Here is a 23,801-nt window from a genome sequence, read left to right on the forward strand (position 1 = left end):
GGTGGCAGCATCATGCTGTGGGGGTGCTTTGCTGCAGGAGGGACTGGTGCACTTCACAAAATAGATGCCATCACGAGGAAGGAAAATTATATGGATATATTGAAGCAACATCTCAAGACATCAGTCAGGAAGTTAAAGCTTGGTCGCAAATGTGTCTTCCAAATGGACAATGACCCCAAGCATACTTCCAAAGTTGTGGCAAAATGGCTTAAGAACAACAAAGTCAAGGTATTGGAGTGGCCATCACAAAGCCCTGACCTCAATCCTATAGAAAATATGTGGGCATAACTGAAAAAGCGTGTGCGAGCAAGGAGGCCTACAAACCTGACTCAGTTACACCAGCTCTGTCAGGAGGAATGGGCCAAAATTCACCCAACTTATTATGGGAAGGTTGTGGAAGGCTACCTGAAACGTTTGACCCAAGTTAAACAATTTAAAGTCAATGCTACCAAATACTAATTGAGTGTATGTAAACTTCTGACTCACTGGGAATGTAATGAAAGAAATAAAAGCTGAAATAAATAATTCTCTCTACTATTATTCCGACATTTCACATTCTTAAAATAAAGTGGTGATCCTAACTGACCTAAGACAGGGAATTTTTACTAGGATTAAATGTCAGGAATTGTGAAAAACTGAGTTTAAATGTATTTGGCGAAGGTGTATGTAAACTTCCGACTTCAACTGTACATGCTGATACACACGTTGAAGTCTGCAAATTCCTTTCTGTGTGTGAACTGAAAACGATTTAGGTTAATTTAGTAGAAACAGGGTCACAGCTCCTACAACAGCATAGAAATGCAGAGATGAGGGGAGCATTTTCAGGAGAGCAGAATTTCAGAGAGAAACGCTGACTGTGTTAGCTACAGCCCTGCCTTGGCTAAATCCAGTGGAGATAGGAAGACTTTCTAATTTGCTTTCCCCCTATTTTAATAATAGCCGGGTGCATAAGTAATTTATGAAAGGCCAACCAGGCACTGGGCAACGGAAAATTAAACTCATTTTATCTGAAAGCAGGTGGATTTCTATTTATCATTAACATGCATAGAATTTGCACAATGTTATTTCTGCTACTGATGGAACGTAACCAAAAAATGTATGAGTTTTTTTTGCTTATGCTCGTGTGAAATTCATAGATAAAGTACTAGCCTTTTGCAATTTTCTGCAAACGGAAACTAATTCTGGGAAGCTTCTTATTACAGCAGAGATTCATTTGGTTTGCATTAAAGGCGGACATAAGTGACATTAGGATTTCTCACAGATTTCATGAGATGCGTTGCTTTCTGTTAAATCATTAGGCCTGCCCCTCCCCCTACTTAAGAAGCCCCTTTCGCACATATACATAAAACAATTTATATTCTTGTCCAATGGTATAGCTTGAATATGTATGTTACCCTGATGATATTAAAAGATAAAACGGAGGAAAAACCAACCCAAGCAATAAGTCATGTTACATGTATTTCATTTGAACACAGTTCAGTGGTTGGATTAATTATAACTGTACTAAGTTGTTTTGATTTATGTACTATAAACACACTTGGTGCTCCACAACACCAGAGTAATATTACTGTTGTTGCTACTGAAACTTGTATTATGACTGCTTGCACTGAAAATGCTGCTCTTTACTCATTATAAAGCAAAGTGCAACCATTACTCAGTCACGCTACCCTCCAACCACTTCTGGGTTCTGTCTACACTGGTGAAGTTACAGAAGATCATATGATGTGATCTCCTATTCAGACCAGTCATTATTCTGATAGTAAACCATGATGTTTTCTCCATTTGCCCCAGCAAACAGCATACCTAACCCATAAAGATGCTTTACATTCATTGTTTAGTAATGTGTTTCAGACTGTCTGATCCTTGGTACTGTACTTAAGATACCATTGTTGTCTAAGTATGTTATTTTCTGGCTGGGCACCTCCAGTATAGATTCTGGGGTTCAAAGAGATGTTTGTCCCAGCAAATGGAAAGCTAATCCCAATATGACATGTATGTGTCAACAAAGGAATCCTAAAAAGCTGGTAACCCTTTCAAAGAATGGCTTGGTCTTTTATGATAATATAACATATTAATTTCCTCCTGTCCAAAGTTGCCTTGAGAGACATACTGTAACTTGAATATGTTTCAAAACTTGAATACTTTCCCGGTATGCAGCCACACAGTAGTAGTAGTAGTTAACACTGCTCAAATACCTCCAAAGTAAAACGCTAACATAAAGGTATAAAAGAGGAACTTGTTCAATTGTTACAGTTGATTAATTAATTTCACCATTCACTATGCGAAGAAAATAGTATTAGAACATTTCTGTGTTCTTGGGGAGATTTTTGATCCAAACCATTTTGTGTCCATGTTCACTTGTGATTGTGGAACACTTTTGTTAAATTGGAGAAAAAGCATTAATATAGAATGTATTTTGAACCCCGGCCCTAAGTAGATTATAAACATTTATTATGGCGTGTTATCATAATATTCTGTGCAACATATTGCAAACTTCTGTTGGCCAGTTTTAAACATGCTGTTGAAGATCATAGTTAATTCTGCTGATTTATGGTAATGCAGCGGCCATATCACCCACTGCATCAGAAATACTAACAAGCTTAGTATAAGCTTTGGCTGAAATGTTATGAGGTTTGAATTTCTGGAACGACTACGGACTGTGGAGCAAAATCTCACTTCAGCAGAAATAGAACGATTCCTGTGCTTAAAAATTAGTGCTACTGCATATATTTTTTGCAAGGAAAGGAGGTCTGGTCTTGTGAAAACGCATTGCATGTAGACATTTTGGGGAGCGAACGTTTTTCAGAGGAGTAATCAGTTGACAACTTACTAAATGTGCAATACTAGGTTTATAGTATACTATAAGTAAAAGTTCAAGTTGAAATCAATATTGACCCATTTCTGATTGCAAGATGTTAAACTTTACAAATGCATGTATGTGAAGTTGATGTATACTCTGCACTTTCAGTCTCACTATAAATCAGGCATGTCTGACATATAAGCATGTTATGCTTACAAGCCTCATTTATCTATGGTGTATTACAGGCAGGGGATATGCGCTTCTCTTGAACATAATACATCCTGTTTGTATCTCTGGGTTGCTTGCGGGTCTTACATTAATGTGACCATCCTGTCCCCCTGTGGCATATTCTACATTTAGAAGAGTAGGTCAAGGTGTAACATGGAAGACCACAGAGTGAGAAAAGGTCTGAATTGGACATACAGTAAAAGTATACCACCTTCAGTATAGTACAGCCACAGTACTGACTTTGGTACAGCCTTTATGTTATAAAAGTGTCATTTTTAGGAGTCGAGACAAGAGAGTTGAAGTAGTGGAAGACAAACTGATAACCCAGCTCCAAAGTCAGCTGACTACAAACCAGTGCCGCCACTACACACTCTTCTCCATTAATAATGAATCGGCAGGTTTTTATAAAACAACAACAAAAACCCAGAAGCTGTAACCATTGTCTTGGGTTCCCATTTCACCCATCAAGCCATTTCCCCCCTCGCCTTGAAGAAGAATTTAGTCCCTCACATATTTGGCACTTGTGGCAGGTAACTCGAAAAAATCTATTAATGTGAACTCTCAGTCAGTGTTATAAAAATGGTACATTTGGAGCTGTTAGCATGGCCTACAAAAGAAGATAAAAAAGATGAGGACAGACTCGTCTCATTACAGGAGCAGAAATAGTGGAATTAGCCTGAATCTAATTACAGGCCACACTATCTAATGTAAAAACATGCCTGTTTTTTCATTCTCATTCATTTTGACTAGTAATTAGTTTTGGCCCCAAAAATGCCACCCTTTAATCATGAAAAGGCAGATGTGATTTGCAGTCCAACATAATCTTGCTTTAATTAAGAACTAATGGACACATTGCAAATTACTTTTTTGCTGTTGAACAGGGAGAAAAATCTATTTTCTGCTTTTGAAAAGATCAAGAGTATCTTTGATAATGGCGAGAGCGGCCCTAGCAGTTCTCCTGCATCAAGCAAACAAGCTCTTTTACTCATCTCAAATTCAATAGAAAGGAGGCCACAATTAGCAACAAAGCAGCGAAAATGCATCACTACAGCAGAATTGCTCTCCATGGCTGATGGCTCAACCCTCGAGCTACCAACGCCTTGTTAGAGACAGGGCTAAAGTGTCAGTGTGGAACAATGAACCATGATAAATTACCCTCCCAAAAAAAGACTACTAATTTTCAATTATACCCATAATGCATCACAGATTGGAGGAACATTGGACATGCATTGAGGACAAACAGTAATAGATTTTAATCCTGTTATGGTTTTTTTCTTTAGCCAGCTATGGTTTTACACTGTGTGGTTTCAAGCAAAGTAGCATGCAGCTATGTAAACCACTTAAGACAGCACTGTTTCAAACAACCATTACTGTAAAGAGGATATTTTACAAAATATTAAGACCAAATGAGAGTGATTCAAAGCATAAGGGATGTGAAAACGATGACGGGTCAGACATGGTGAATACGTGTATCTCTATGTGCATGCATTTTACTAAAATGTGAGAGAGGTTGAAAGCCTAATGGAAGTTGGCTTAACTCTGGAGACAGCCCTGCTGTATATCTGATTACTGGGCCAGTAATTTTCTTTCTTAAATAAGGAAAGAATTGGATAGGATGAATGAATGAATGAAATTCGGCTGTCATATTGCAATGATGGTACCACGGGAGATTATGTATTTCATAATCATTCATCATTTCCACTAGTGTTGAGGCTTAGCATAATGGAATTCGTAAACTGGTTTAAATCTGAAAGTGAGGACAGACTATCAGCTGGGCCCTAAATGCTTATATGGTAATTGCTCTTGAGCCCAGTGAAATATTTTCACAAGCATTTGATTTATTGATTAGATTTTTTTTCTTACAGGGACATGTGTGCACCAACATACTGTAAATACTCAAATATGACAACAGTCATAATTGATGTCTGTAATACCTATTTTGTTGAAAAAATTGCACGTCTTTTACTATTATGTTTTTTTCACTACATTTTCTTGTGGAAACAGTGAGAGGAAATTAGTTTGTTTTCACAAATAGGATATCTGTGAAACATTTTAATTTAGAGGGAATTTATAGTGTGCAAATTCTGCACAAATTAATATAACAGCAAATATCAAATAAAGTGTTTGTGTATCAGTCTCATTCCACGAAAAGAGTGCAACTTCTCTGGTAGAAAATGGCCTATGTGGCATCGATATTAGTCAGAAGCATATATTCTAGTAAAATGTTTTACTACAAAGTGTAAATAGGATAATTTTGGTCATAAAGTCAGTCTCCTCCAAAACGGATATTTGAGAGATAATTAGGAAAAGATGGTACTGTATGTCACGGAATTAAGGGTACTGTAACAGTTTTCCTTGGGTTGGGTTTATTTCCATCCTGCCCAGAGCTGGCAGCACCCAAGTAATCATCAATTCCGAGTGGCGCAGCGGTGCATCTCAATGCTAGAGGCGTCACTACAGACCCTGGTTTGATTCCAGGCTGTATCAAAACCCGGCCATGATTGGGAGTCCCATAGAGCGGCGCACAATTGGCCCAGCATCGTCCGGGTTTGGCCGGGGTAGGCCGTAATTGTAAATAAGACATTGTTCTTAACTGACTCGCCTAGTTAAATAAAGGTTAAATACAAATTTAAAATGGTAAGAATCGGAGTGCAGCCAGCTGCACACAACCTGATCTTAATGCCCATGGTCAATTTGGTTTGATATTCGATATCCCTATGGGGCTAGTTAGGGACCATCAGTAAATTACACAATGTACATGGGGCAATATTTAAAAAATTAAATAGCTCCAAATTTCAATGACTTAAAAACCTCAAACCAACTATAAAATGTAGAAATTCATATACAAATATTGAAAGCATTTGAGACAACTAAAAGATGTACAACATGAAAATATTGTCCCATTTACATTGTGTAATTTATTGACGGCCCCTAACTAGCCCCACAGATAGGCTATCCAAAGTCAAACCAATTTTGCCACGCTAGCTGAAGCTAATTGGCGAAATAAGGTTTGCTAGCTTGCTAGCTAGTCTAAGTTACTTCCAGACACAAGACCTGTTTAGACTGTTTCATGTTATCTAGAAGGGTGAGTGACTGTTACTGTGTACTGCTTTGGCAGAGTGAAAGTACAAACGCTTAGGGTTGCCATGTCTGTGGTTTTCCTGCAACTGGGCTACTTTGAAAACGATGTTGTGGGTGAAAATGTATTGGTTGCGGGCTTTTGGGCGACTTCTAAATTGCACCGCGGCCGCCATTGCATTTCTGTTTTATTTTTTAAATTAATTTCACTGTGACCTGCTACTGCTGACTATCAAGCAGTGAGTGGAGTGAGTGAGTGAATGGGTGGTTGTTTTATACGATTATTATAGAGCAATGTGACATCCATGTTTGGTTTTGATATAGAGGGGGGTGGTAGCATCTAACAATTTGATTTTATTCTTCCATGTGCACCGCTTGGCGACGCAAACAACGCATTCTTTATCAGAACGGTCCACCGACCACGGATATACCCTCCGAGCTGTGTTAAATCCATTTCATGTCTTAACCATTCACTATCAATCACTTCTATAGTTCAGATTAACCAATAACAAAGGGAGAAATGTAGAGAACAATTTAAAGCAATTTTAACAGTTGTATTTAAATTATCATTATGGAGACACCTATTGGATAAATGTGGCAACTCCTCTCTTGCTGCGTAAAAAAAACTTAGGGCTAGTTTTTAGGCCTTGTGGGTGGATTTTGAGTGGTCATTGGACGGGAAATACAATAGACACCCACATCAAAGCATGACTCCAAGACCCTCAGTCCCATTTCCTAATGAGGATAATTGAAACCGAGGCTTAATCAGGAAGTGTTCAGCCCCCCTTTAAAAATATATTGTACAGTGGCTTGCAAAAGTATTCCCCCCCCCCTTGGCATTTTTCCTATTTTGTGGATTTTGGGGGGGGTTGTATCATTTGATTTACCCAACATGCCTACCACTTTGAAGATGCAACATATTTTTTTATTGTGAAACAAACAAGAAATAAGACAAAAAAGCAGAACTTGAGCGTGCATAACTATTCACCCAAAGTTTCTGATATTTTTTTTATAACCCAAGCCTGATCTGTACTTCTCCACAACTTTGTCCCTGACCTGTCCCTGACCTGAGCTCCTTGGTCTTCATGGTGACGCTTGCTTAGTGGTGTTGCAGACTCTGGGGCCTTTCAGAACAGGTGTATATATACTGAGATCATGTGACAGATCATGTGACACTTAGATTGCGCACAGGTGGACTTTATTTAACTAATTATGTGACTTCTGAAGGTAATTGGTTGCTCCAGATCTTATTTAAGGGCTTCATAGCAAAGGGGGTGAATACATATGCACGCACCACTTTTCCGTTATTTATTTTTTAGAATGTTTTGAAAATTTGTATTCTTTTCATTTCACTTCACCAATTTTGACTATTTTGTGTATGTCCATTACATGAAATCCAAATAAAACTCAATTTAAATTACAGGTTGTAATGCAACAAAATAGGAAAAACGCCAAGGAGGATTAATACTTGCACTGTAGACCACATGGAAAGTTCAATAAATCCGATTTTTTATATGAATAAAGACTGGCTAAAGTGCCTCTGTGCACCCTCTGTGACTTCTAGGAAGATTTTAACACGCTTAACCACAACATTTCTCCAGGTTTTCACCATCATTGTAAAGCCCTAGTTATTTTGTTGCTTCGACAAAGTTATTTCTAAAGATTATAATTTCAAATCGAATAAAATGTTATTTGCCACATGCGCCGAATACAACAGCTGTAGACATTACCGTGAAATGCTTACTTACAGCCCTTAACCAACAATGCATTTATTTTTTTATACAAAAGTAAAATAAAACAACAACAAAAGAGTGTTGAGAAAAAAAAGAGCAGAAGTAAAATAAAATAACAGTAGGGAGACTATACAGTGAGGGAAAAAATTATTTGATCCCCTGCTGATTTTGTACGTTTGCCCACTGACAAAGACATGATCAGTCTATAATTTTAATGGTAGGTTTATTTGAACAGGGAGAGACAGAATAACAACAAAAAAATCCAGAAAAACGCATGTCAAAAATGTTATAAATTGATTTGCATTTTAATGAGGGAAATACGTATTTGACCCCCTCTCAATCAGAAAGATTTCTGGCTCCCAGGTGTCTTTTATACAGGTAACGAGCTGAGATTAGGAGCACACTCTTAAAGGGAGTGCTCCTAATCTCAGCTTGTTACCTGTATAAAAGACACCTGTCCACAGAAGCAATGAATCAATCAGATTCCAACCTCTCCACCATGGCCAATACCAAAGAGCTCTTCAAGTATGTCAGGGACAAGATTGCAGACCTACAAGGCTGGAATGGGCTACAAGACCATCGCCAAGCAGCTTGGTGAGAAGGTGACAACAGTTGGTGAGATTATTAGCAAATGGATGAAACACAAAAGAACTGTCAATCTCCCTCGGCCTGGGGCTCCATGCAAGATCTCACCTCGTGGAGTTGCAATGATCATGAGAACGGTGAGGAATCAGCCCAGAACTACACGGGAGGATCTTGTCAATGATCTCAAGGCAGCTGGGACCATAGTCACCAAGAAAACAATTGGTAACACACTACGCCGTGAATGACTGAAATCCTGCAGCGCCCGCAAGGTCCCCCTGCTCAAGAAAGCACATATACAGGGCAGTCTGAAGTTTGCCAATGAACATCTGAATGATTCAGAGGAGAACTGGGTGAAAGTGTTGTGGTCAGATGCGACCAAAATCGAGGTCTTTGGCATCAACTCAACTCGCCGTGTTTGGAGGAGGAGGAATGCTGCCTATGACCCCAAGAACACCATCCCCACCGTCAAACATGGAGGTGGAAACATTATGCTTTGGGGGTGTTTTTCTGCTAAGGGGACAGGACAACTTCACCGCATCAAAGGGACGATGGACGGGGCCATGTACTGTCAAATCTTGGGTGAGAACCTCCTTCCCTCAGCCAGGGCATTGAAAATGGGTTGTGGATGGGTATTCCAGCATAACAATGACCCAAAACACACAGCCAAGGCAACAAAGGAGTGGCTCAAGAAGAAGCACATTAAGGTCCTGGAGTGGCCTAGCCAGTCTCCAGACCTTAATCCCATAGAAAATCTGTGGAGGGAGCTGAAGGTTCGAGTTGCCAAACGTCAGCCTCGAAACCTTAATGACTTGGAGAAGATCTGCAAAGAGGAGTGGGACAAAATCCCTCCTGAGATGTGTGCAAACCTGGTGGCCAACTACAAGAAACGTCTGACCTCTGTGATTGCCAACAAGGGTTTTGCCACCAAGTACTAAGTCATGTTTTGCAGAGGGGTCAAATACTTATTTCCCTCATTAAAATGCAAATCAATTTATAACATTTTTGACGTGTGTTTTTCTGGATTTTTTTTTTTTATTCTGTCTCTCACTGTTCAAATAAACCTACCAATAAAATTATAGACTGATCATGTCTTTGTCATTGGGCAAACGTACAAAATCAGCAGGGGATCAAATTCTTTTTTCCCTCACTGTATACATGGGGGTTCCGGCAGAGTCAATGTGTGGGGGCACCAGCTAGTTGAGGTAGTTGAGGTAATAGGTACATGTGGGTAGAGTTAAAGTGACTATGCATAAATAATTAAGAGTAGCAGCAGCGTAAAAATATGGGGGGGGTGTGGGGGGGGCAGTGCAAATAGTCCGGGTAGCCATGATTAGCTGTTCAGGAGTCTTATGGCTTGGGGGTAGAAGCTGTTGAGAAGCCTTTTGGACCTAGACTTGGCGCTCCGGTACCGCTTGCCGTGTGGTAGCAGAGAGAACAGTCTATGACTAGGGTGGCTGGAGTCTTTGACAATTTTGAGGGCCTTCCTCTGACACCGCCTGGTATAGAGGTCCTGGATGGCAGGAAGCTTGGCCCCAGTGATGTACTGGGCCGTACGCACTACCCTCTGTAGTGCCTTGCGGTCGGAGGCCGAGCATTTGCCATACCAGGCGGTGATGCAACTAGTCAGGATGCTCTAAATGGTGCAGCTGTATAACTTTTTGAGGATCTGAGAACCCATGCCAAATCTTTTCAGTCTCCTGAGGGGGAATAAGCTTTGTCGTGCCCTCTTCACGACTGTCTTGGTGTGTTTACATAGGTATTCTCTGGTGTTTTGTGGTGGAAAACTGAGCGAGTAGAGCATAACAAACACGTCAACCCTGTTACCCATAGACAAACGTTTTAACAATGTAAATGTTATGTAAAGCTTGCATTCACTTGCCCCTCCCTGTTGGACACAACAAACTTCAATTTCCCCTGTCACAAGGGGATTTATGGCTGATTTTAAGATGAAATCGTCAACCCTGTTACTTTATTTGGCACTTAATAGGCACTTACAATAGTACTTTTTTTATTCAACCTCTTGAGATGGGAAAATGTGTTTTATATTAAGTTGAACATGTCCTCTTTATGAATGTTAAGAATCTGTGAAATGTATTTTTGGATGAAGTTACACTACCAAAAAGGTACTCATTTGGTGGAACGACCCATCATTTAATATTTTCTACAGAACAGATTTTCTGAAAAATATAGTATGCATTCTCCTGTATAATTGCTTTCTGAAAAAAGTCCCTGTACAATTAGGACTGTTATTTGAAAAGCTTTGATATCAGCCACTAGATGTCACAAAAGAGTTGTAAAAAAACATTGCATGGGATCAGATTGAAACAATGATTTAGAATCATTCTAGCCTTTTTCCACATTTTGTTACAGCCTTATTCTAAAATGGATGCAATTGTCCCCCCCCCCCCCCCCCCCCCCCTCATCAATCTACACACAATACCCCATGATGGCAAAGCAAAAAATGTTTTTAGACATTTTTGCAAATGTAAAAAAAAAAAAATAATTACGGAAATATCACATTTACATAGGTATTCAGACCCTGTACTCAGTACTTTGTTGAAGCACCTTTGGCAGCGATAACAGCATTGAGTCTTCTCGGGTATGAGGCTACAAGCTTGGCACACCTGTATTTGGGCAGTTTCTCCCATTCTTCTGTGCAGATCCTCTCAAGCTCTGTCAGGTTTCAAATCATGTCCAATCAATTTAATTTACCACAGGTGGACTTTAATCAAGTTGTAGAAACATGGCAAGGATGATCAATGAAAACAGGATGCACCTGAGCTCAATTTTGAGTGTCATAGCAAAGGGCCTGAATACCTACAGTGCATTCAGAAAGTATTCAGACCTGTTGACTTTTTCCAAATGTTATTACATTACAGCCTTATCCTAAAATTGATTAAATATTTTTTTTCTCATCAATCTACACACAAAACCCCATAATGAAAAAGTTTAAAGCCTTATTCTAAAATGGATTATATTGTTTTTTCCCCTCGTCAATCTACACACAATACCCCATAATGACAAAGCAAAAACAGGTTTTTAGAAATTTCTGCAGAAAATAAATATATTATTATAATCTGAAATATCACATTTACATAAGTATTCAGACCCTTTACTCAGTACTTTGTTGAAGCACTTTTGACAGCGATTACAGCCTCGAATCTTCTTGGGAATGATGCTACAAGCTTGGCACACCTGTATTTGGGGAGTTTCTCCCATTCTTCTCTGCAGATCCTCTCAAGCTCTGTCAGGTTGGATGGGGAGCGTCGCTTCACAGCTATTTTCAGGTCTCTCCAGAGATGTTCAATCGGGTTCAAGTCTGGGCTCTGGCTGGGCCACTCAAAGACATTCAGAGACTTGTCCCGAAGCTACTCCTGCGTTGTTTTGGCTGTGCGCTTAGGGTCGTTGTCCTGTTGGAAGGTGAATCTTCCCCCCCAATCTGAGGTCCTGAGCGCTTTGGAGCATGAATCAAATCAAATCAAATTTTATTTGCCACATGCACCGAATACAACAGGTGTAGACATTACTGTGAAATGCTTACTTACAACCCTTAACCAACAATGCATTTATGTTTTTATAAAAAAGTAAAATAAAACAACAACAAAAAAGTGTTGAGAAAAAAAGAGCAGAAGTAAAATAAAATAACAGTAGGGAGGCTATATACAGGGGGGTACCAGTGCAGAGTCAATGTGCGGGGGCACCGGCTAGTTGAGGTAGTTGAGGTAATATGTACATGTGGGTAGAGTTAAAGTGACTAGCAGCAGCGTAGAAAGTAGCAGCAGCGTAGAAAGATGGGGTGGGGGGCAGTGCAAATAGTCAGGGTACCCATGATTAGCTGTTCAGGAGTCTTATGGCTTGGGGGTAGAAGCTGTTGAGAAGCCTTTTGGACCTCGACTTGGTGCTCCGGTACCGCTTTCCGTGCGGTAGCAGAGAGAACAGTCTATGACTAGAGTGGCTGGAGTCTTTGACAATTTTGAGGGCCTTCCTTTGACACCGCCTGGTATAGAGGTCCTGGATGGCAGGAAGCTTGGCCCCAGTGATGTACTGGGCCGTACGCACTACCCTCTGTAGTGCCTTGAGGTCAGAGGCCAAGCAGTTGCCATACCAGGCGGTGATGCAACCAGTCAGGATGCTCTCGATGGTGCAGCTGTAGAACCTTTTGAGGATCTGAGGACCCATGCCAAATCTTTTCAGTCTCCTGAGGGGGAATAGGCTTTGTCGTGCCCTCTTCACGACTGTCTTGGTGTGTTTTTTTAATTTTTATTTATTTATTTATTTGATCTTTATTTAACTAGGCAAGTCAGTTAAGAACAAATTCTTATTTACAATGACGGCCTACACCGGCTAAACCCGGATGACACTGGGCCAATTGTATGCCGCCCTATGGGACTCCCAATCACGGCCAGTTGTGATACAGCCTGGAATCGAACCAGGGGGTCTGTAGTGACGCCTCAAGTACTGAGATGCAGTGCCTTAGACCGCTGCGCCATGATAGTTTGTTGGTGATGTGGACACCAAGAAACTTGACGCGCTCAACCTGCTGCACTACAGCCCTGTCGATGAGAATTGGGGCATGCTCAGTCCTCTTCTTTTTCCTATAGTCCACAATCATCTCCTTTGTCTTGGTCACATTGAGGGAGAGGTTGTTATCCTGGCACCACACGGCCAGGTCTCTGACCTCCTCCCTATAGGCTGTCTCATCATTGTCGGTGATCAGGCCTACCACTGTTGTGTCGTCGGCAAACTTAATGATGGTGTTGGAGTCATGCCTGGCTATGCAGTCATGGGTGAACAGGGAGTACAGGAGGGGACTGAGCACGCACCCCTGAGGGGCCCCCGTGTTGAGGATCAGCGTGGCAGATGTGTTGTTACCTACCCTTACCACCTGGGGGCGGCCCGTCTGGAAGTCCAGGATCCAGTTGCAGGGGGAGGAGTTTAGTCCCAGGATCCTTAGCTTAGTGATGAGCTTTGAGGGCACTATGGTGTTGAACGCTGAGCTGTAGTCAATGAATAGCATTCTCACGTAGGTGTTCCTCTTGTCCAGGTGGGAAAGGGCAGTGTGGAGTGCAATAGAGATTGCATCATCTGTGGATCTGTTGGGGCGGTATGTAAATTGGAGTGGGTCTAGTGTTTCTAGGATAATGGTGTTGATGTGAGCCATGACCAGCCTTTCAAAGCACTTCATGGCTACAGACGTCAGTGCTACGGGTCGGCAGTCATTTAGGCAGGTTATCTTAGTGTCCTTGGGCACGGGGACTATGGTGGTCTGCTTGAAACATGTTGGTATTACAGACACAGTTAGGGACCTGTTGAAAATGTCAGTGAAGACACTTGCCAGTTGGTCAGCACATGCTCGGAGTACACGTCCTGGTAATCCGTCTGGCCCTGCGGCCTTGTGAATGGTGACCTGTCTTACTCACATCGGCTATGGAGAGCGTGATCACATAGTCATCCGGAATAGCTGGTGCTCTCATGCATACTTCAGTGTTGCTTGCCTCGAAGCGAGCATAGAAGTGGTTTAGCTCGTCTGGTAGGCTTGTGTCACTGGGCAGCTCGCGGCTGTGCTTCCCTTTGTAGTCTGTAATAGTTTTCAAGCCCTGCCACATCCGACGAGCGTTTTCATCAAGGATCTCGCTGTACTTTGCTCCGTTCATCTTTCCCTCGATCCTGACTAGTCTCCCAGTCCCTGCTGCTGAAAAACATACCCACAGCATGATGCTGCCACCACCATTCTTCACCGTAGGAATGGTGCCTGGTTTCCTCCAGAAGTGACCTTTGGTATTCAGGCCAAATAATTCAATATTGGTTTCATCAGAACAGAGAGTCTTGTTTCTCATGGTCTGAGAGTCCTTTAGGTGCCTTTTGGCAAACTCCAAGCGGGCTGTCATGTGCCTTTTACTGAGGTGTGGCTTCTCAAAATCTGGAAAAAGGGAAGGGGTCTGAATACTTTCCGAATGCATTGTATGTGTGTGTGTCAAATTATTCTCATATGTTTCCATTTAGCTAACTTAACCTGTTACATTTAGGTATATGTTACGAACAGTTACAACCTTGTTTGGTATTTCTGAATCTTGAGTTATAACAATCATATGAATTATGTGCAAACATTCAACTTGGCCTATGTACTTGCAAGTAGCTATCCCAATTGTTTGGACACGTCACCCCGGCATGCATTGCATGTCCAACATGGAGGAACTGACGGTGGAGTTTCGTGGATCCAACAGAGCTTATTTTAAGGTAAATCAATTCATAATATTCATGTAAACGAACCATGATAATGTTTATAAAACATGGCACACACATCAGTTCCCTTCTATAGTACATATACGTAAGCTAGCCACATACACTAAGCTAGAGACTTGTGTTTTCAACACGTCTAATGACGGTTTTTTAGCTAGCTGGTAAGCTAACGTTAGCTTCAAGACCAAATATAGTTGGCATCTAGTCTGTTTGTCTTCGAGGATTACAATATTAGCTGGCTAATTCAACAACTAACGCTACTGTCTTGAATGAAAACATTGAGAATGTTTAACTAGCTAGCTAACGTCATTAGCTGGCTAGCATCATCAAACAGGAACGGTAGCTAGCTAGGTAATTTAGTTTGGTTGCTCCTTTCTTGGTTTTTCTCTTCTTGAATCAGATTATTGATCTGGGTAACTTCATACACTATGTGCTAACCATATGCGTTATAAATCAAACCATTTCAAAATTAAAGTTGCAATATGTAACTGTTTGGGGTACCTGACGAAATTCACATAAGTGAGTTATAGATCTGTCGTTCTCATTTAAATTCTAAGAAGCGGTAGATCTGTTCTATGTGGGGTATTTCTATGCTTGCCATTTGTATTTTTCATTTTTGCTTCTTTTACTTACTTACTTACTCGGTTTTGTACACCAGCTGAAAATACAATATTTTTTCGTTATGGAAAATATATTTCACAGCGGTTTAGATGGTACAATGATTCTCTACACTATACTTGCTTGTCTTGTCACAAACTGAAATTAGGAGAACTATTAGAATTTTAGCAACCAGGAAATGGCAGCTAGATTTCTGCATAGTGCAACTTTAAAAGTTTGTTAAATTAATTTTTCAATTATAGCCAGCTCGCTAATGTTTTCATTTGCTCCTCAGTTAAGTCTGAATAGGGAAACGTATTGCTAGGTAGCCAGCTAGCTGAAATGTTGTTTATACTTACCCTTTCATTCAAGAACATACACTATATATAAAAGTATGTGGACACCCCTTCAAATGAGTGGATTCGGCTATTTCAGCCACACCCGTTGCTGACAGGTGTATAAAATCAAGCACACAGTCATGCAATCTCCATAGACAAACATTGGCAGTAGAATGGCCTTATTGAAGAGCTCAGTGACTTTCAACGTGGCACAGATGCCACCTTTCCAACAAGTCAGTTTGTCAAATTTCTGCCCTGCTACAGCTGCCCTGGTCAACTGTAAATGCTGTTATTGTGAAGTGGAAACGTCTAGGCGCAACAACGGCTCAGCCTTGACGTGGTAGGCCACACAAACTCACAGAACGGGACCTTCGAGTGCTGAAGCATGTAGCGCTTAACAATCGTCTGTCCTCGGTTGCAACACTCACTACCGAGTTCCAAACTGCCTCTGGAAGCAACATCAGCACAATAACTGTTCATCGGAAGCTTCAGGAAATGGGTTTCCATGGCTGAGCAGCCACACACATGCATGCCTAAGATCATCATGCACAGGGCCAAGCATTGGCTGGAGTGGTGTAAAGCTCGCAGCCATTGGACTCTGGAGCAGTGGAAACGCGTTCTCTGGAGTGGTGAATCACACTTCACCATCTGGCAGTCTGACGGACAAATCTGGGTTTGGCGGATGCCTGGAGAACGCTACCTGCCCCAATGCAAAGTGCCAACGTTAAAGTTTCATGGTTCGGGCTAGGCCCCTTAGCTCCAGTGAAGGGAAATCTTAACGCTACAGTACAGTATACAATGACATTCTAGACGATTCTGTGCTTCCAACTTTGTGGCAACAGTTTGGGGAAGGCCCTTTCATGTTTCAGCATCACAATGCCCATGTGCACAAATCGAGGTCCATACAGAAATGGTTTGTCGAGACCTGTGTGGAAGAACTTGACTGGCCTGCACAGAGCCCTGACCTCAACCCCATCGAACACCTTTGGGATTAATTGGAACACAGACTGCGAGCCAGGCCTAATCGCCTAACATCAATTCCCGATGTCACTAATGCTCTTGTGGCTGAATGGAAGCAAGTCCCCGCAGCAATGTTCCAACATCTAGTGGAAAGCCTTCCCAGAAGAGTGGAGGCTGTTATAGCAGCAAAGGAGGGACCAACTCCATATTAATGCCCATGATTTTGGAATTAGATGTTCGACAAGCAGGTGTCCACATACTTTTGGTCGTGTATATCTTGATAAGAATTTTAGACCATATCTCCCAGCCCTACTTGGATGTGGGAAAGGTGTCGGCAAATATCTCGCAAGGAGGGATATATGTTATAAGACTAGACCTAGAAACTCTGGGCTAGAATAGAATAGCAGCCTATACCAAGGTTTCTTAAGCTATGGGTTGGGACCAAAAGTGGGCCCTGGGCATGTGAGAGGTGGATCGCGAGTTATGAGAATAGTTATTCTTAATTTGGGACATTGAAAGACGATTTGGGTCACGGGAGGATGGTCAATTTTGCTTTCGAGTCTAGAGCTGAAAAGATTTAAGAACCCCTGGCCTATACATTACATTTTAGTCATTTAGCAGACGCTCTTATCCAGAGCGACTTACAGTTAGTGAGTGCATACATTTTCATACTGGCCCCCCGTGGGAATCGAACCCACAACCCTGGCATTGCAAACGCCATGCTCTACCAACTGAGCTACACGGGACTATACTAAAGTGTTGTATGTTGATGTTCCCTACTATGCCAGTAACGTTTATATTCTGGGGGGGGGGGAGTACTTCTGAACCCACGGCTGTCCTTTCTCTGAGTGTGTCTCCTGAGTGGCGCAGTGGTCTAAGGCACTGCATCGCAGTGTAAACTGTGCCACTAGAGATCCTGGTTCGAATCCAGGCTCTGTCGCAGCCGGCCGCGACCGGGAGACTCATGGGCGGCGCACAATTGTCCCAGCGTCGTCCAGGGTAGGGGAGGGAATGGCCGGCAGGGATGTAGCTCAGTTGATAGAGCATGGCATTTGCAATGTCAGGGTTGTGGGTTCAATTCCCACGGGGGGCCAGTATAAAAAAATATGTATTCACTGACTGTAAGTCGCTCTGGATAAGAGCGTCTGCTAAATGACTAAAATGTAAATGTAAATGTCTCTAGGGATTTGTCAAAGATGTCCATGATGATTCACTCACTATTGCCTTTGAGAACAAGTAAGGGTTGCATTCATAGGTTCTTCTGGGGTTGTAGTGTATTTTGTAGTCATCTATGTTGGAATGACGGTGGTATCATTTTGTTGATGGGCATAACTTTATGATACTGATCTAAATGTTTGTTGTTATTAAAGGAGAATTTAGCTTTTTTACAACCAAATCTCTGTTTGATGTAAATGGAATGTTATAGAAGGGTCCAGACACTTTTCTTTTGCGATTTCACTTGTTTTTGAGATACTTACCCCAACCAGCGATTCACTTCCTCATCCTCGTTGTGCAGTACCGGTCTCTGAAAAAACGTGAACAAAAAATCTAAAAAAACCTGCCAAATATGTTATTTTAGAAACTGAAAAGTGATGCAGGTCTTTAGATGTCGTACACATGAAAATGTGTAATTCCGAACTTTATCCACAGCGTTATATTCCATTTTGTGATACCTCTCCGTCCATTCTAGCAGCAGGCTACACGGAGAATGGAACAGCTGTATAGGGGAAATGGATTGAGTCGCAGAAAATGGAATGTAACGTTGCGGATAAAGTTCTGAATGACACATTTTCATGTGTACAACATCTAAAGACCTGCATCACTATACTGAGAGCGTTTCCGTTTCTAAAACAACGTATTTGGGGGTTTTCTGAGTATTTGTTCGTTTTTTTCAGAGCGCCCGTACTGCAAAACAAGGATGAGGAAGTGAATCGATGGTTGGGGTAAGTTTCTAAAAAAGCAAGTGAAATTGCAAAAAAAGTGTCTGGACCCATCTATAACATGCCATTTACATCAAAAATAAAGATTTGGTTGTAAAAAAAGATAAATTCTCCTTTAATAAAGTTGGCAACCTGAGAGACAAGTTCCCTTTAGTGATGTGCGGATGCCACCTCCAGCCGACGGTAAAAAGGACATCGGGGAGGGAGAAGAGGTGGAGGTGAGAACTGGCTCTCTATCTTCTTTTAGATTTAACAGACACTTTTTCCTCAGGATATCTTATTTCGAATTATCTTTATCTCTGTACCAGATCTTCTCCCGGGCCAATGAGCAGGAGCCATGTGGCTGGTGGCTTGCCAAAGTGCGCATGATGAAGGGAGATGTGAGTAGTTATCTGTGGTTACAATTTCACTGGTCCCAGAATGTCATTTGCGAGAGGATGTTTCTTTGATGTTTATCCTGTGATTTCCTTATCCTGATATTACGTTTGTCCGTTTCATGCAACACAAATGTAACCTGTGTTGTGTTTACTGTGTAGTTCTATGTGATCGAGTATGCTGCCTGTGACGCCACGTACAATGAAATAGTCACCTTTGAACGTCTCCGGCCTGTGAATGTCAACAAGGGGGTGTCAAAGAGCTCCTTCTTCAAATGCACAGTTCCCGTTCCTGATGATCTGAAAGCAGCGTATGTACGTTTATTTAAAAGTAATTTCTGATTGGGATATAGGCTAGTTATTGGTTGGTTTTTATTTACATGTGTTAGTGTTATTTACATGCATTAGAGTTCAGAATCTGATTTATAGTTTATTTTACTTTAGGTGCGAAAGTGAACAAGCGCATAAATATTTCAAAAAGGCAGTGGGAGCTTGTCGGATTGTCTACTGTCCAGAAACAAGTAATACTTTTAGACTTTTACTCAAGTAGTATTTTACTGGGTGACTGACTTTTACTTGAGTCATTTTCTATTAAGGTATCTTTACTTTTACTCAAGTATGACAATTGGGTACACCACAGCCTATCAGGTGGTCAATTGAAAGTTGCAAGACACAATCTAGGGAAGGTAATATTGATATTGGGACATAACTTCCCGTTGGACTATAGCATTATCAGCCATGTGGTATTAAAAAGATATGTTTGACTTTCAGGCACAAACTCTGAGCAATCCAATGCCTCTGAGACTGACTCTGAGCGGAAGGATGAGCTGAGTGACTGGTCCCTGTTGGGAGAGGAACCTGAGAGGGGTACCTGGCCACAGAGAGACAGCAGGAGGAGAGCTGGTCCAGGGAGGGGGAGAGGAGAGCCCAGTGGCAGGGGTCGAGGAGCAGGGAGAGGAGCCACCAACACCGGTACGGCTGCATACAATTGATGGGTCATACACATGCTGATGACATCAAACATTATTTGCATTATCCCCTATGTTTATCATGTGAATAGGTTTATGAATTGTTCCTCTAAAACTATAGGTATTAAATATTAAACTATTTGCTAACTTTGCAGCTCTAAAGGATCCTGATGGCAACCCATACAGTGTGCTTGACAACACAGAAACAGACCAGACGGCCGACACTGATGCAAGCGACTCCAACTTCAACACAAACTGCCGCCGCTGCTCCCGCCGGGCTGCTGAGGACACAACAGCCATTGAAGGCATGAGCGATTCGGACAACGCTTCCCTCTGTGATGCAGGACTTACCAAGGCCATTCTCACTATGTCCTCGCAGTGATAACCTGATTTAAGGACGGTCATCAACAGCATTTAAACATTTGTGTTGTGCCTTTTACCATCTCAATCAGTACCATCCACAAACTCCTTCAATCCCTCCGGATAGAAGTGTCTGAGTAAAAGTAACAAGCCCTGGGAGCCAATCGGATTCAACAAACATAATCCCGTAAGCATTAGAAAATACAATTATTTAATGTTACAGAAGACGGTGGACAATTCATCAGAGACCAAAAAGGATAGAATCACACACATTGACACCAGTGCCAAGTCCATCCTCATGAAATCCGCTCTCACAGAGGCCTCTGCACGAACTCTCCCCCACATAGATGACAGTATGAAAACGGATGCACTCACTAACTGTATGTCGCTCTGGATAAGAGCGTCTGCTAAATGACTAAAATGTAAAATGACTCAAAAGCTAAACCACAGCGGCATTACCGTAGCAGTAGACCTCGTGTCCGCCCACCAGAGGAAAAGCAACCTGGTAACCAGTGGTGAACGGGCCTGTAGTTTGTTTACCAAAACCAGCATGACTGAGTGTGCTTAACATTTGCCCTGGCTATCAGTAAAGTCTGTGCTTCAACCAGTAACCATCGATTTGCTCTGGAGAGCCTCTGCAATTTCTCAATTTGAAGCTGAATAGATACCTAGGAAAGGCCACCAAGAAGTCCCATTTGTTTTTAAATGTTCCCACTCCAATTCACTAACATGTCAGCTACTGGTTGACTACTGTTTATTTGTTTAGATTTGATGCTTGCCTGTATTTCTCAGAATTTAACAGAATGTAAGCTATTTTTCATTAGCTATGATGATGATCTAGTTTAATTCATTACCAATGCAAGTGGTTCTAACATTCTTTGTTTTGCAGTTACAGTGGCAGATTACATGTCCCAGGCTGAATCACAAAGCAGACAGATGAACCAAAAAATAACTGGTAAATTTGGAAAAATGCTACAAATCCAACTTTAGGGCCTGTATGTATCAAGCATCTCAGAGTAAGAGTGCTGATCTAGGATCAGGTCTCCCATCTTATTCAATGTGATGTCAAATGCAAATCAGCACACCTAATCTGAGACGCTTGATACATACAAGCTGGCTGAAACAAGTGATGGGGAGAAAGAAACATGGTAGTGTACAGAAACCTGCAATGAGAATGTAAATGTCTTCCCCTTGGCTTGACGTACTTCAGGGGCATGGCACATGGAAGCTACAGTATGTGAAATCGCCACTAGGCTGGTTTCAATTTCTAGCATTGTATCAAAACAGTCATGTTTAGTGTATCTCTTTGGTACATGAAGTATTTGTATTTATTATGAATCCCCATTGGCAGAAGCTACTCTTCCTGGGGTCCAGCAAAATTAAGAAAGTTAGACATTTTTAAAAACATAATACATTCACAACAGATTTCACAACATTAAGTGTCAAGCTTCTGTAACAATTTCTACTTGGCTGTGTCCTGCAGGGGCATGTTGAGTGTATTGCAGAGCACAGCCTCTCCACATCAGCCAAGACAAGCAATGGCCCCAGCAATGGAAGAGGTGACGAACCAGGCAGGGCTTCCACAGAAAGGGCTGCCAAAGTCTGTTACCAAGGGAAATGTGACTAGCAGCCTGTCCTGAATAGTGTCTCCTAATCTATGGACCCATTATAAAACTCATTAATTGTACTACATTCGTACAATAGTTATTGTACAAGCTTGCCAAAGATGGACATATGGACTTCTAGATTCTCTACTGCACTTTTCAGTTCCCTAACCAGGGGGAACAGTGGGGGAGATTTAGCACTGAACCGAGACATAAAAAAGTATGTTTCAAGTACATGATCAGATGTTGTGCCTTGATAGTAGATTTAACATTGCCTGGCTGTAGTAAAAGTTTTGTCAATGATGACAAAGGTGGGAAGAATCCAGTTATCCTAATATTTGTTGAGGAGCTTTGGCTGCTTTTTTTGTAAACATTTTAATATGCAACCTTCAGATGAGGAAAACTAGGAAATGCAGTCGAAGAGGGAAAAAAAAATAATTGTGTTGCACTGAATTGAAATGTATTTTCCATAAGAGACACGGTAGTCTGGAAACTGGTCTGTCTGTTCTTGTCCCATTTGTTTATGCTGAACGACACTCCACAGTGATGAATCTGTACACTGGGATTCTGTTTCTCATGCACCCACCAGGGGCTGGAATGATGGTGGCAGTAACTCGTCTCATGAAGGAGCTTTATTTTGTTTATTTATTTGAAAATGTACAGTATTTAAAAGGCTGTTAACACTAAACTGGTGGAACAACCGTATTTTTATGCAGGTGAAAATTTGGACTACTGAGGTCAATTTCCAGATTTTGGTTAAAAAACTGTCTTTTTTTTAATGATCATTCTGGTTGTTTGATATGCAATATGTTTTGTATGCCAGTAGTTCTTAAATAAAACCTGATCTTTCATCTAGATCCAAAACCATTTTTGTCAGGTCTACTTTTTGTCCTGAGAATATGAGTGAAGTACAGAGCAAGACTAGTCTCTTTTAATATATGATTTGTGCACAATGAATAAGAAAACCCCCTGGGCCCAACCATCAAGTACAACGTGATTGTGATTTATTTGTCCATCAAGTAAATTATTCGCTTCATATATTTTAGCTGCAAGATATGGTGATCCACCTGCAAACGAAAAAAAAAACCATGCATTTGTGATCCAAATTACATTTTACAAGCTGAATAATAATATGCCATTTAGCAGACGCTTTATCCAAAGCGACTTACAGTCATGCGTGCGGCTCTAAATAAAAGCAAATATCTGTTTGGAAAGAGTTTTACTAGTTCCTCAAGAAACAATAATTCTCAAACATCTATCGAGGTGATTTAGAATAATCTGTTTTCTGTGGGCTTCTCTGATCTTGTTAGACGGGACACAACAATAGGCAAATGGTGGACTTTATTGCACTATCACACACCCAGTGACATTTACAGTACCGACTCCTAGAACGAGCGAAGCCTCTCACTTGTTAATTTTTAAAATAAAATCCACCTCTGTAGTATCCACCACCAAAAGCCTGCAACAAGACCGTTACAATTGTACCACAGATGCGAGTAATGCCATGGTGTCTTGTAGAGCAGGGTTTCCCAAACTCGGTCGTGGGGCCCCCTTGGTTGCACGTTTTGGTTTTTGCCCTAGAAGGACACAGCTGATTCAAATAATCAAAGCTTGATGAGTTGGTTATTTGAATCCAAAACGTGCACCCAGGGAGGACCCCAGGACGGAGTTTGGGAAACCTTGTTGAAGAGGACAACACACATGTGAAAGCCCATAAAATCTTACTGATTTGGGAAAACTGCATAGCTTGCATCATTTGGGGTTTCATGGCCTGCATGGCATAGCGACCTGAATGAAGTACCATCATTTTATTGTCACAATCATCCATAACTTTTGTTCAACTCAAAGTTTGAACTAACTACACTGAACAAATATATAAACGCAACATGTAAAGTGTTGGTCCCATGTTTCATGAGCCGATATAAAAAATCCCAGAAATGTTCCATACACACAAAAAGCGTCTCAAATTTTGTGCACAAATTTGTTTACATCCCTG

General features: G+C 41.4%; 1 protein-coding gene across 6 annotated transcripts; it reads left to right on the forward strand.

Annotated features, from left to right (window-relative positions):
• Positions 1–14,596: 14,596 nt before the first annotated feature.
• Positions 14,597–22,672, forward strand: LOC311148883 (RNA-binding protein FXR1-like; the record flags this gene model as incomplete). Of its 6 annotated transcripts, none has more annotated exons than XR_014614964.1 (9): positions 14,600–14,661; positions 18,624–18,717; positions 18,808–18,879; positions 19,036–19,184; positions 19,318–19,394; positions 19,645–19,845; positions 19,997–20,706; positions 21,091–21,156; positions 21,685–22,672. XR_014614964.1 is itself a non-coding variant. In XM_084185895.1 (8 exons), the coding sequence occupies 8 exons, from the start codon at positions 14,611–14,613 to the stop codon at positions 20,221–20,223; spliced, it is 924 nt and encodes a 307-aa protein (XP_084042021.1). In that variant the 3' UTR covers positions 20,224–22,672. The 6 variants fall into 6 exon arrangements, 2 of the variants coding, with proteins under 2 accessions (XP_084042020.1, XP_084042021.1); XR_014614965.1 differs by having other exon boundaries at positions 19,997–20,388; XR_014614963.1 differs by having other exon boundaries at positions 14,597–14,661; positions 19,997–21,156.
• Positions 22,673–23,801: the final 1,129 nt, after the last annotated feature.

The sequence above is a fragment of the Coregonus lavaretus genome (genome assembly GCF_964263955.1).
Source record: "Coregonus lavaretus genome assembly, chromosome: 21".
NCBI classification, from domain to species: Eukaryota; Metazoa; Chordata; class Actinopteri; order Salmoniformes; family Salmonidae; genus Coregonus; species Coregonus lavaretus.